This window comes from Ciona robusta, chromosome 11, assembly GCF_009617815.1.
Source record: "Ciona robusta chromosome 11, ASM961781v2".
NCBI lineage: Eukaryota > Metazoa > Chordata > Ascidiacea > Phlebobranchia > Cionidae > Ciona > Ciona robusta.
This window is the reverse complement of record NC_143245.1, coordinates 1,982,917-1,996,667: the sequence shown is the minus strand read 5'-3', so window position 1 is coordinate 1,996,667 and position 13,751 is coordinate 1,982,917. Positions and strand designations below refer to the sequence as shown.

At 33.4% G+C, this 13,751-nt stretch overlaps 1 protein-coding gene across 1 annotated transcript; it reads right to left on the bottom strand.

Moving 5' to 3' along the window:
• Window positions 1–576: 576 nt before the first annotated feature.
• On the bottom strand, window positions 577–11,928 carry LOC149727740 (uncharacterized). Its single transcript, XM_089888110.1, has 22 exons — window positions 11,683–11,928; window positions 11,219–11,293; window positions 10,812–10,896; window positions 10,362–10,525; window positions 9,406–10,092; window positions 8,712–8,822; window positions 8,442–8,513; window positions 8,068–8,105; window positions 7,665–7,725; window positions 5,944–6,001; window positions 5,649–5,761; window positions 5,200–5,268; window positions 4,773–4,896; window positions 4,534–4,619; window positions 4,055–4,252; window positions 3,379–3,486; window positions 2,947–3,087; window positions 2,363–2,536; window positions 1,882–1,960; window positions 1,508–1,739; window positions 1,170–1,262; window positions 577–1,017 (listed from the first exon to the last, which is right to left on the bottom strand). The coding sequence occupies exons 1-22, from the start codon at window positions 11,821–11,823 to the stop codon at window positions 855–857; spliced, it is 3,072 nt and encodes a 1,023-aa protein (XP_089744236.1). The 5' UTR covers window positions 11,824–11,928; the 3' UTR covers window positions 577–854.
• Between the last annotated feature and the right edge of the window lie 1,823 nt (window positions 11,929–13,751).

The following is a 13,751-nucleotide window of genomic DNA, read 5'->3' as shown; positions in this document are numbered from 1 at the left end:
ATTATAAAACGTGCGTAAAAAACGCCCTTTCCTTATTTGGAGTTATTCAAATTATCAAACTTCTTAGAAGTATTGTATAATTGTTCGCCATAGGGCAATTAGTGTCTGCATATTTAAACATGCATGTGCTGCGTGATTAACTTGTTTAAACAGCTGTCTTATAATAATACGCAAAGAGTTGCCGCTATAAACCTTACAAAAGCTCTATATAATCGTATATTTTTCACTTCTTTACTTTTTGTGTACTGTTGACACTAGTAAATCAGTAACAGAGTATTTATGCCTTAGCAAAACGTTAAACAGTAAGCTACCACGCCTGAACTGTACATAATCAAAAGTGACCGATCTCAAAATAACTACTTACGTATTTTGTTTTCACTGGAGTAAATGTCAACAACGTAAAATTACAGATAAATATTGGTTAGGTGAATAAAACAAGGCAGTCCATATATAGGGTAGGCCTACATGTTTGTTCATTTGCAAACGATTTGGTTTAAAACTAAAAATATCTTCAGTGATGTCAGAAGCTAAAATTAACTTATTATAATTTGTATTTTCAAAAGTAAAAGTCCATAATTTTGCTGAAATAATTATTTATTTACATACTAGCGTGACATTGGGAAACAAAAATTTGATAAAATGCGGCAGCTTGGTTACTCTCAGCATAAAATACACAAAACTACATTTTAGCTGCTTTCATAATTCCATCAACCACAAATCCTAATTAAATGAGAACTATGTCAGTTTATTACATAATCTCATCACACCTTGGCTGCATTTACAGTTTGGTGTCAAATGTGGTAAGTCAGTGCTGAAAAATCAAGCATTAAAAACTGTTGCTTTACAAAAGTTTTTCATTTGCGAGGTTTTGTGACTCTTTCTTCCTCAGACTCGGAGGACGAATCCGACGACCCGGATGAAGATCCAGAAGATGATCCCGAAGATGATGATGAGGAAGAAGAAGAGTCTTGTCTCTTACGACGGGCTGCTGATGCTTTTGAGACATCGCCACCAGATCTAAAAATATTTTAAAGATATAGATTAGATTTTTTTTAACCTTTCTTCCAAATACACCCGAAACTTAATTGAATACAACAACTCAATACAAGTTAAAATTTAAACTGTAAGCTTAAGAGTCAAACATTTCTTAAACAAATAATTATGTTTACTTGGACGGTCCAGCATGCTGACTTTTAGATTTCTCGCTTCTTTGCACCACAGGCTCATTTCTTCTCCCACGGTCTCTAGGTGGTTCCCTTTTACTAAACAAAGTAGAGGTTTACGTTGTAACATTATGCCAATGGTTTATAGCATGCCTGGTACATTGCTATGAAGTTGTCCAATTTTTATTCACAAACAAATATACAATAGACAAATTCTTAGAAAAGGCATCGTGCCAATTAAACAAAACAGAAACATTATTTTTACCATACATCTGTCACACAGTTCACCATGACAATATCCATTACATGCCAATAATAAAACCTTAAACAGACAAACATTTCACCTTATATTTCTTGATTCCTCCTTCCTTGCTTGAGCAGAAGCTTCTTCTTCTTTGTTCTTCTGCTCCGTTTCCTCTCTCATCTTCGCTCTCTCCTGCCTCCTTGTCTCTCTCTCATTTTCGCGCTCTCGAATTTGGTTTTCAGTCAGTGGCAACCAATACACACACGGGATCGCTTTGGTTTTACGAAACAAATCATCCAGCAACTTTGGGGGCTCAGGTGGTGGCCTCTTATCTGAAGAATTTGAACACATTACATTTTTTTAAACAAAATTTTAAAAATGAAATCAACTCTCATGATAATATATTTTTACAAACGGTGTTGTTATCTTTAAATTCATCTAAGGATTCTCATATAACCAGTCTACCAAACTCACCCTCGTGTCTACGACGTTTTTCTTCATGAACCGGTGGCGTGTTTTCCCTTTTTCTTTTTGACTCTTTATCTTGGTCCAGCTTTTTAGAAAAAAAAATTAAAACTTAATGCTAAAAACCTAAACAGCTATACTGTATCATGTATGTTGCAGGTTAAATGCTAAAAATGATATTTGAAGCCTAATGTTTCGGTTTTTTTAAGGTATCAGTATCGAGCATTGGATTCGGTATCCTGGGCTACACAAAAACGCCAAACAACATATTTCACTTCAGTATATTATTAGAGCAGAGTAGGATGGGACATTTTCAGTTTCTTTTTTCATTCCATTTAGAATTTAAAAAATATTCAGAGAATTAAATAAATGTATCCCTACAAAAAGTGTTGCTTATTGTTTAAAACACGATCAGAAAAAACAATAGGATTTAGGTGCCAATAGCATCCCATCTTACCCCACAAATTATATATTTACAACAAAAACACACCTTATCTCGATCCCATTCCCTCAGTTTCCGATTCTTCCTATCATCTCTCTCCTCCCGTGGATGACGACGACCATTCTTACGATCGGGATGATGATGATCGGGATGTTCATCTCGGTGATCCACCGCATCACTTCGTGAACTTCTCCTCCGACTTTCTCTCTCACTTATGGGATGCTGAAAGTTACATTTATTAAAGGGAGCTGAAGTTATATTTATTAAAGGAGGGCTGAAGTTATATTGTTTCTGAAATAGAAATAGTGTCTACTAAGACTACTAGCTAGCTAAACCACAGCCAAGCGAACAGACTTGGCAGAGTGAACAGGAAAGAATTATTGCTATACATATAGCTCTTAAACTAAGATGAATCCATTTTTTCTTTCAAAATGATATTGATTTCGATTATCTGTATTTATATTCAACGTTGACAACACAGTGCTTCTCACTTCATCTATATTGACAACGTAACAATGAATTTCGTTTAGTGATATTTTAAAAACTGGTAAAGACTTTTTAACGTTCTGTATCAGCCAGTGTTTTTTCCTACACATGCCCACACCATACAAAGACAATCCATTGATACTTACACTTTCCGGATGATCCTTCTTCACTTCTTTCATTTCTCCTTTATCAGACTTCACAACTTGTTGGTCAATTTTTTCAACTGTTCTTTTCTTCTTAACAGGCTTTGCAGGCCTGACAGGTTGCTCTTGCTTGTGCCATTCAATCTAAAAAATCAATAACAGTAAACAGTGACAGTCTTTGGGGGGTTACATATGGTTAAGAAAAAAATATTTATTTATTTATTTAAAAAATATTACTTTATTTTTCAATATTTAGAATGCTTTTTTTAGGGTAAGGCCCAAAAAATAAATTGCGAAAACAGCTCAATCTGACTAACATGCCTGGTACCAGCGGCTCAAATATTAAGATCTTACAATTTTTTTGTTTATGTAGTAAAACATTTTTATAAGGGAGCCTAAAATACTATTTCTTAAATTTATAAAAGGTAGGGTCACCTCTTTTTCATTAGAAAATTCTACTTGTAGATTTTTGGGACTAGATACCGGCCATTGGAGTCTATGCAGACACTTTCTTGTTATTTCTGCTGTTTCTTTGTCCTCGTACTGCAAAGTAAAGATGGAGTTATACTATAGCAATAAACCATACGGTTACATTTAATTTACACTTTAATATTGTTTTGTTTCATATATGTTTGAACTTTACATTATATATTGACTTTTTGGTTGCAAGTTGTAAGTTAACGGCTATTATATGCCTCAATAAGTGTGAAACACTTTTTGCAACCCCTTTATTTCTTTATAAAAGTGCTCCTAAACGTTTTCTAATCATGCAGGGGCACAATCAGGGGGTGCCGTGTTGTTATATCATGCCCCCTTTGACTTTAACCACAACGACCTGAAACTTAACTTACAAAGGGACTCAAAACCGAATTTGATTTGTTAAGATGGTAATGGTTTGCACATTTAGTAACTCAATACCAGTTTAAATTCAGTGCATAAAAAAGAATACATTGATTTTTCACCACCAAAGAAGATGTTTTCAAAATCTACTCTTGTAATCATGCAGTATTTTGTTGGTAATATTTTTTTAAATTAACCGAACACATGTAAGGTTCTGGTGCTAAAAAACACAATAGACCAAAACCAAGCCTAACCAAAAACACATGCTTACAATTACAAAGCAGTGAGACTTTATGGTGTCAATCCAGAATGAATCTTCTTTAAAAGGCCCATTTTCAGCGAGTAATTGCTTTAGTTGTGTAATTGCAAATGGTCGTACAAGGTTAGAGACATGTAGAACGCATGAAGCTTGGTGTTTTGGTGGACTTACATCTCGCTGTCTAACTTCGCTGCTTTTTAAAACCTCTTCCTGTTAGAATTATATAAATTCGCGTATTTTTTTGCCGACTTTTTTTTTAATTTTTAAATGTTGTTATCAGGTATATAGGGTATACCAGGTTTATAACACTCAGTGGTAGGAAAGAGATAAATATGTTTGTGAGCTTTTATTTTGCATGTGGCACTAAGCATAAAAGCAAAGTAACATACACCCGTTTTAGGGGCTAATGGGCCTACCCTGACCAAGTCGCATACCCCCCAGTATGCCTCACTGGAGAATCTCACTCACACAGAACAAAACAAACACTGTACCTGGTTTGGTTTCTTAGTCGTATGTTTCAATGAGTTCTCACTTGTATTTTCGGATTTCTTACTTTTTCCTTCAGTTGCTACCACAACTGTAATAAGTATATTTAGTTCACTAAAAATACTAACAATACTATAAGAAAATGTCTCTTGCTTTACCACATTGTTCCATAGCAATTGTTAAAACAATCCAAGATGCATTAACGATGGCTAAATATTATCAATTAAGTTTAATTTTTTCTTACCTTTTCTTTCATCCCGATGATGTTCATTCTTCTCCCGATCATCTTCATTCCACTCCTCCTCCATTAAAACTTCTTCAACAATTTCTCCTTCCTCTTCATCAACCTCAGGATCAATATCTTGATCCTGGAGCAAAGAATAAATAAAATCACAAATATACCCCACACTAGCACGTGGAAGAAATCTTGGTGTTGTTTTGTCTTCCCTTAAGGCCATTCATCATCAGAGTATACCGTTAAGTGTCCTAATTATTGGTTAGGGAAACCTATTAACAACATGTAGTGTATCTTAATAATTCAGGCCACAATTTTTCAATATATTTATATACACATATATTTGAACTGCCATTTTTAGGCAAGCAAATTTGTTTTGTTTTTATTTGATTTTTGCTATATTCGAAAAGATAAATGTATTTTATGTTTATTTTACCTCTCCCTCTTCATTTGACTTGACACTTAACACAGAATCCCAGGTTTCCTCCTTCACATCAATGATGTCCTGCATGGAGTATCAAAAATTGTTATTTTTTTACTGGAAATGTCATTATGTATATTTGTTTTGTAATGACAAAATAAAGGCATATATTTCAATACTTTAATCTAGTTATTCCCATTGTTTTTAAAATCCACTCTCCGCTTTTTTAAATTTATATTTAACAGTTTTTTTTATTTCATTATTTTTCATACAGTTTAACAAATTTGGTATGCATATATTTCATATAGAAAAAACAAGAATCCCCACACTCTATATCATATTTACCAATATTTAATCAATCATCATATATTTCTATTCTATGTGGGTGAGGTCCTTGTTGAGAACTTGGGATTTAGGCCAGATTTGGCCGTCTTTTAAAAAAACACACAATAGAGTACACACACCTTTAAAGAATCAGAGCTTATACTCATATGACTGGGATCAGCTGTGCTTGTTTTACCCCATTTTCTTTTCTTTTCACGAGGTTGTTCTTCTTGCAATGAACGTTTAAGTGGATCTACACAATATATATATATATATATATAGTTACAAACATTATGGATCAATTTTTTTAACAAAATCTGCAGTAAAAAGAAGAGTATAGCCTGTTCTATATATAATTTATTAAAACTACAGGAAAAGTGTACCCATTAGTTTACACAATTTTATACAAAATCAAATAAAAACAAATGCACTGACTTTTCTTTAAAGAAATTCTTCTCTTTGGTTTATTTTGTTTCTTTTCTTCATATTGTGACTGAAAATAATAAGATTTTATAAAACCGCAACAAAAAGTTACAAACATCGACTAATTAATACCATTTGCAGCTAAGTAACCTTAACATTCAAGTTTCAACAATACATTGGTTTTAACATTGTTAAAGTTAAATAAGCATTAAGCAACATTAATGCTCACAGTTTCAGTGTGTTGTATATTTACTACTTTACCAGGGTGGGAAAGATGGGACATCTTTTTATTATATTTTTGCATTTCATTAACACTTTTGGCGCCAATCTACGTATATATACGTTTAAGTAACAATGGTTCGCGGTGCCATCACACGTATATATACGTTTTACCATTTTTTCATTGTTACGAGTGCCGCGTTGCATTTAAACTAATAGTAAACCACGTATATATACGTACGCTCGATCTAGGCTGCATTGAGACTAAATGCGAACGTCTGCTTTGAGATTACATTATTTTTGACCAATTAGCTTGTGACTCTGCGATCAGCTGTTTCTGACGATTTCAAGTATATTTTACGCAATATTACTAGTTTACAATGTTTCACTGCTGCCACTGCTGGAATAATTACGGATAATGGTTCAAACTTCAATGATTTAGTGTCTGATCATTACAATTATGATGTTGTGAAGTTTTGTTTTGTCCAATTCTTATTCTTACGGCTCTGAAGAAAAGTGAAGTTATGGATACATTGGTAGTGATGTTATACGTCCACACAAACGGGATAACATGGATATGTCACTGTTTCTTGGATTCCTGTTACTTACTGTTGTATAATTTGCAACTTTCAATTGCAATTCATGGCTTATTTAAAATTTAATAAAATCCAAAATTCGTGCGGCACCCAGTGTCCGATTGTTCAAATTAGTGCGGCGCCGAAAGTGTTAATAGTAAACAAAGAACATTCAAAGAATTACAAAACTGTAACTTCCTCACATAAACCGTCTTAATTGTTTAAAACACCATCAGATATTTGGGTATTATGTGCTAAAGGTACCCCATCTTACCCCTCAGTACTATACTATAATATTCACACATAAGCTCATAACAATTTTTTTACAGAATCATTTAAATAGAATATTAATACAATTAACATATGTTGTGAATTACATGGTGTGTATCAGTGTATGTGTTGCAATGCATGTTTTACACTCGATAAATTTGTTTACAGTGTTTATGATAGAGTAATAAACAATGTATAGTGTTGTATATACACTAACTGACTAACATCTAGATAAATATCAACATAAACTACTAGAAATATTATTAGTGGTAAAACCATGTGAAATGACAAGTACTGCTAGAAGTCTTAAGGATATAAAAAAGTTATTTTAAACATACTATCTTTTATCAGTGTTGGTTAAAACATAAACTTAAATTATATATTCTACATAAATATAGCATATATTATGTACAGCATCATGTAATTTGAGTGAAAGTTAATATAAAAGCAAATAAAACTCTTGATTTATATATATATATATTATTACATATATATACCCACAAAGCTAACACATTATATAGTAGCTTGGGATAGGAAAGATATTATGTATGAAATTGCACTGCCATGTGACTAGGTTTAATTTGCCTGGGGATACCAGGATAAATAAATGACATCCATTGATAATGATATATATATATATATATATATATTGTAAATAATTTAAATTACCTCAGATTTTTTCTCTGCTTCAACTGCAGAAGATTCAGCAACCTTTTCATTTGTGATTTGTCTATAAAAATAGGACACTTATTGACTTATATAACAAAGCTTGTGATTAAATGGCAGTAATGGCACCAGGGGTAATTTCTTAATTTTCTATTATATATCGTACAGTTCACAACTTTCAGGGTTGGGTTGGCCAAGCAGACACCCCAGGTTTGGTGCCAATACCAAGGGGATGTATGTAGGAATTTAGAAAGGGAGAGGGCAACTCTCTATTGGAACACTACTTTCCAAAAGAAAAATCTGGGACACAAAAATCGGAAGAGTGCGCAATATCCTTTAAATTCACCCCTACATTTATCCACAGTCCAAATTGTTTAAAAATTAAACAAAAGGTAAAATAACTTACTCTTGGTCTCCATTCTCAACATTTTCTGATGTAGCAGGCTAAAAACATAATAACGCATTATAACTTAATACATAACGATTTTACATACAATACAAATATATTTTACAAATTAATATCGAACTTAGAGCAGGACGCATCATAATACTAAATCAATCGATACCACTATATTTACATTTAAATAATTTGTGTCCTTACAAATTGATCATTAGTTAGTTAGAAGAATATGGTTTACTGCGCCTGTTAAGGGTAGGGCCGTGGGGGGATTTAAGAAGTAGTCATCATTAAAAAATGTTTAGGTTTTTACCCTTCCCTTATTTTTTCTAACCATGCCACTGCTTGTATATACTTGTGCGATACCTTGATCAACATCTTACCTTGGCTTCAGGTGCTGTTTTTGTCTCATTTTCAATTTCTTTTTGAGATTTATTATCGCTGTCTTGTTTGGTCTGAAACAGAATATGTTTTTGTTAATTTATTCATGGTTTTTATGTTGCACACCAACGTTGGATAAAAATGACTTTTAGAAAAAATTTTTTATAAGGTTTTTATTGTTGAAACATGGACAAATAATTAAGACTGATTTTGCTGAAATAATTTCACATTTTATAGTTAAGTCAAATATTTATCTTGAAATAACAAAATACCGAGTCTTGTTGCATGGAGACATCCACTTCATCGTAATCTAATTCTTCAACTTCTTCTAACAAAACTTCGGGTTCAACACAAGTACTTATCATCACTTCACTATTTTGATCCTGGTCAAATTAATTTAAAAGTAAAGTCCAAAATAATTACTTAAAGAGATACACAATACTATTTTCTTATTCTATATTTATATTTTTTGGTGGCATCTATTATATTAAATATTAATGTTTAAGCACACTTAAGTCTATGCTTGTTTTACCAATGTGAAACACATTGCAGTTAAAGATATCGTTATCCTGTATTAGCAGAGATTAGGAAGTTCATTATAGGGAAACTAAACTTACTAAAACTTTGTTTTAGGCAGTAAGGGATAAAATTCTCTGGCCTTACTACTGAAATGTTAATAAGACAATACAAAGTCTAATTTAGACGCTATTTTTAGATAATATATAAACACTTTTTATACAATATTTTCCAAGAACATATCTTCTGGTATTCAAAATTTAAGATAGATTTAATTAAAACAAGCTTCTTTGCCTATATGACAATCAAAACTTTAAATTTTAACATAACACATGCTAAATATTTTTTATACCAGAAGATCAGTTTTGGCAAAATTTAATAAGCCTGTTAGTAATAGCAGCAGAATGTTAGAAAAATACTAAATAGTTATATAGGCTATACTTTATATACCTTGTTTATTTTATCATCAGTAGATGTAGTGTTTGCTTTATCATTTACTTCCATTTTATCTGGTTCAGCATCATTTTTACTTTCAAACACTTTACTATCGTCTGCAGATTTCTCTTCATTTACCTCTGGCTTAGCAACATCATTATCCTCTTCATTATTTTGCATGGATGGTGATGCATCTGTTACCGGTGTGTTACATGTATCAGCTTGAACAGTGCAAGTCTCTTTAGCATCTTCGGTACATGGTTCATTCACATCATCCTTTTCCCTGATTTCTGCCGATTTTTCCAAATCTGACTCAATTTTAGGCGGCAAGTCACTTTGAGCACGAACAGATGATATTTCGGCACTTTCATTTTCAACGTCTGCGTTGGGTTTGGCTTCCTGATGGGGTTCAGCCCCCTTGGTGTCACAAACCTCATTTACACCGCCCCTTATAACATCCTGTGAGACAACCTTTGAGTTATCTATCTTAGCACTCTCTGCTATCTTATCAACCATCCCATCTCTGTCTTTCTTATCACTCTCCTGCTCAGTCTGTAATTTAACCTTATGGATGTCAATATTATCACCTAACCCCTGCGCTGTGCCATCATTTTCTTCTTCTATTGTGCTTTGAAGGATCACTTGCGAGTCCAGAGGTTCTGCGGAAGATTTGTTCACTTTTTGATCCAGAACAAGAGGAGCCTGAAATGTAAACTGGGAGTTAAATCAGGTTGTTTTACCAAAAACAACTCATGAACTTTATGTAAAATATTGGTTACAGGTGAGCGCTCGCCCCTAACCAGAAAAAAGAAATTACTATGTAACTACCATTTTGTTAGCTTGTGTCCCCACCTCCCCATGCATGATGTTTGGAATGATTCTCGAAACAAATAGTAGGCAAGATCAAATGCTACAAGATACTTTATGAACTAAAATCATACCCTTTATTTTTGTTCACTACCACACCGTACCTGATTTTCTTCAGAATTAGTTTGAGCGATTTCTTCTGGTTTAGTGTCCTGCACACTTTCCACGACAGCTGACACCTCGTTGGCAGCAACTACTGGTTTAGCATCAATGGTTGCAACAACTTCTTTTTTAGGCGGCTCTTCTTCGGACTCGGATGCTGAAGAAACTGTGAAGATTTATATCAAGTTAATTTCGTAAATCAGTTTTGGTTTTGCCCAACATCATGTAAAGACTGATTGCGTACGCCATAACTTTGGGTTTGCGACATGCACCATGGTACACTGCATTACTGCTATTCTAAGCTTACTTTTTCGCCTTTCTTGTTCTGTTTTTTTTACAAACAAAGTTAATGCCAAAAACCGTTGATTTTGGTTATGCTTTAAAAGTTTATTAAGTATATATATAACCTTTGTTTATATAACAGCGTTTGTAGAGATAAAATATCCACTTACATCTATGATGTTGCTTCTGCAACATTTTTCTCTGATTTTCCAAATACTGTTTCACAAAATCATTTTCCCCAGAATTGTCACCGATCTAAAATACAACAAAACAATGATTAATGCAATTGTCTAGCACTGTAGCTTAGTGGTTTATTTGCATCGTAACCAAAAGATATCGGATTCAATGCTCAATACTAAAAAGCTAATGTTTCTTTGGGCAAAACACTTAGCGGACATTGGTAAAACCCAGTAGTGGAGTTGTAGCACCCTGGGTGTTGAAGTAATGAGCCAGCTCTAGGCAAAATTTTCATGTCCCAATATGAATCACACTGCAAGACCTCAACCTCAGAGAATAAAGAAGTTATATATATATATAACATTTATATAAAAATGAAAAAACACTAAATGTTATTCACATTTGAGTTTGGTTGCACTTGATCAACTGTATCTGCGTTTCTTGCAGCTTTTTTTAATTTTTCAAGTTGAAGAGCCTAAAATTAAATGCAAAATGTAAGTGAACAAAAAAACAAACTAACTGTAGAAGCATTTCTTTTTAATTTTTTTTGCGCACAAGATTTATTCTATAGATTACATACATATATATATATATTCAACATTCATGAACAGCTCAATAAAATATAGATTACATATACATAATAGTAATACATTACTTTTAGTTTTTACATATTGATAACACGAATGTGCTTTATTAGTTCTAAGTTCTGTAACTATGTAACCTTAGTCTTGAGTATTACCAATCCCTACTCTACTGTATCTAAATATTTGATCGATTTCCTCTTGTTTCCTAATATATATTAAATATTAATAATAAACATTATCGCACGTAATATTATTATCATTCTATCACACAATAACTTACGGCTTTGAGACGTTTTATAATAGTTGCTTTCGTTCCACTGTGCGGCAAATGTCTAAGTTTACATTCATCCTTTAACTCTGAAACTTTAAATTCTTTCAACGTTTTTCCTCCTAGAGTCACTTCATCATCATTAGCGCTCATATTTGCAATAATCGGCCCCGCAAGAGCACAAAATCAATTGCAAGATTAACGCTTTTCGCCCACGCTGATAACTCGAAGCATCAAAAGAACAATAATTCCAAAATGTTCGAAACTAACCGCTTGGTGTCCTCAGTCGTTTATTCTTGACAACAAGAGAGAAAGGATCCAACGAGATTAAAACCATAGTTTGCTTTCACATGGGTTTGGTCCGTGTGTAATGGCAATGGCAAATGGTTATACCAGTCCAAATCAATGCAAGGAAACGAATAAGTTATATACTTGCTAACCCGTAAAGAGCATGTGGTGTATAAGGTAGGATGCCCGTGTTATATGTCATTCAGTCATTTAACACAATACTAAATGCCATATTTTACGAGAAAGACCTGTTTCATCTTACCCCGCCAACCCCATTAGTATATTGGTAAGAAAATGTTTTGGCAATAACCGAATATATACTTCGACGTATATTGTACTACCGATGCCTATAATCGTCTTTGGCGATTACGAATACATGATTCTTTATTAAATTAAATGCGCTTAATATGTACTGTGAAATTATGGTGAAGCTTAATACCATGCATGGCCATGGTCGAAAAAAACCCATTTTGCTGAAATAACAAAAGCGATATACCAGCATATGTATACGAAAACATCTTTAGCGATGAATAAAACCCCAATAGAACACCGACAAAGGTTGTTTTAATGACACAGTGGCTCTACCGTTTTCATAAACCAATGTAATTTTTTTATTACAGATCATATTTTTATACTTGCCATTTTGAACCCACCGGTAAGCGTATATAATACGCCAGCAGTTACTTATAAATAATTCTCTTTTATAAATTGGATGCCACTCATAGTTACAACCGTGGCTATAAATGGATAATACTGTCTTTGTGGGCGTGTGTGTCCTTGGGCGAGACACTTAACGGCCATTGCTCCAACCCAGTGGTCACTAATAGGATGTTCGATTTGTCAGCGATATAGAAAAACACAATTACCCACAAAGTTACATACGTGTAAACTCGTAAGCTCGCGCGATATGTATAAAATAGTACACGCGATGTGTGTTATAACGACTGTCTTTTTATTTGCCCACCTACGCGAGTAAAAATCATTTTTTTCAATCTTTTTATGAAATATAATGTATAAAAAGTTGGCCGTTTTAAAATAACGTTATTAGCTGGTAAAAATGCTTTTACAAAGTAGCACCTGCGACAACGGGCAATTTTTTTATCCCGCTCCCATAATAAAGTAATGTGCGGAGTGGTTTATAGCACTTGCTGCCAACTTGAATCAAGAGTAATCGTTTTTTTTTTGTTAGCTAACCTTTACTTGGAATGTGCTGTTTTTGTGTTACAGTTTTATATAGCAAATTCAATTGTGGAAATGAGGCGCTGATTTAATTTAAAGCGGTTATTATCGAATAGTAACCTTTAATATTAAACAGCAACCTGGGAGTCGCGATTTTTTACAATTCTTCTTATTTGTAAGTTTCAATCCGTTGATCACCTACGTCATGTAGTTGCCAGCTGGGATGAGACTAATAAGGTATTGGTAAATAGTGAGCGGCTTAGGACGATACAATAGACACCACAATCGAATTATGTAAAAGAGGCACTTGTATTGCGTAACGACTGGTTTGAACCGTTGCCAATGGTAACTCGGTAACTACTTTCGCCTGATGGTTTATTTGTTCATGCTTATTTGTAAATGGGCCACTGGACAGCAATATATAGAGAGTGACGCGTAAAAGAATAAGCAGCAGCGCGTCAGTGCTTTTAAACTTAATTGCTGATTTACGTGTTTAATTGGACTTAGAACAAGCGCGTGCATAAAGTACTCTAAACGTTATTCTTTGAAAGGAAGTCGTATTTGCAGAACATAGCATATAAAAGTAATATTTTTCAATTTAAAGTGTGCTGTTT

What these genes read in the sequence shown, in the direction of transcription:
- LOC149727740 (XM_089888110.1), bottom strand. Translation starts at nt 11,823, where the DNA reads ATGAGCGCTAATGATGATGAAGTGACTCTAGGAGGAAAAACGTTGAAA. An exon ending in GTTGAGAATGGAGACCAAGA is followed by an intron (nt 7,726 to 8,067) that starts GTAAGTTATTTT and finishes CTATTTTTATAG; the next exon opens with ACAAATCACAAATGAAAAGG. An exon ending in AGTCTCACTGCTTTGTAATT is followed by an intron (nt 3,487 to 4,054) that starts GTAAGCATGTGT and finishes TTTACTTTGCAG; the next exon opens with TACGAGGACAAAGAAACAGC.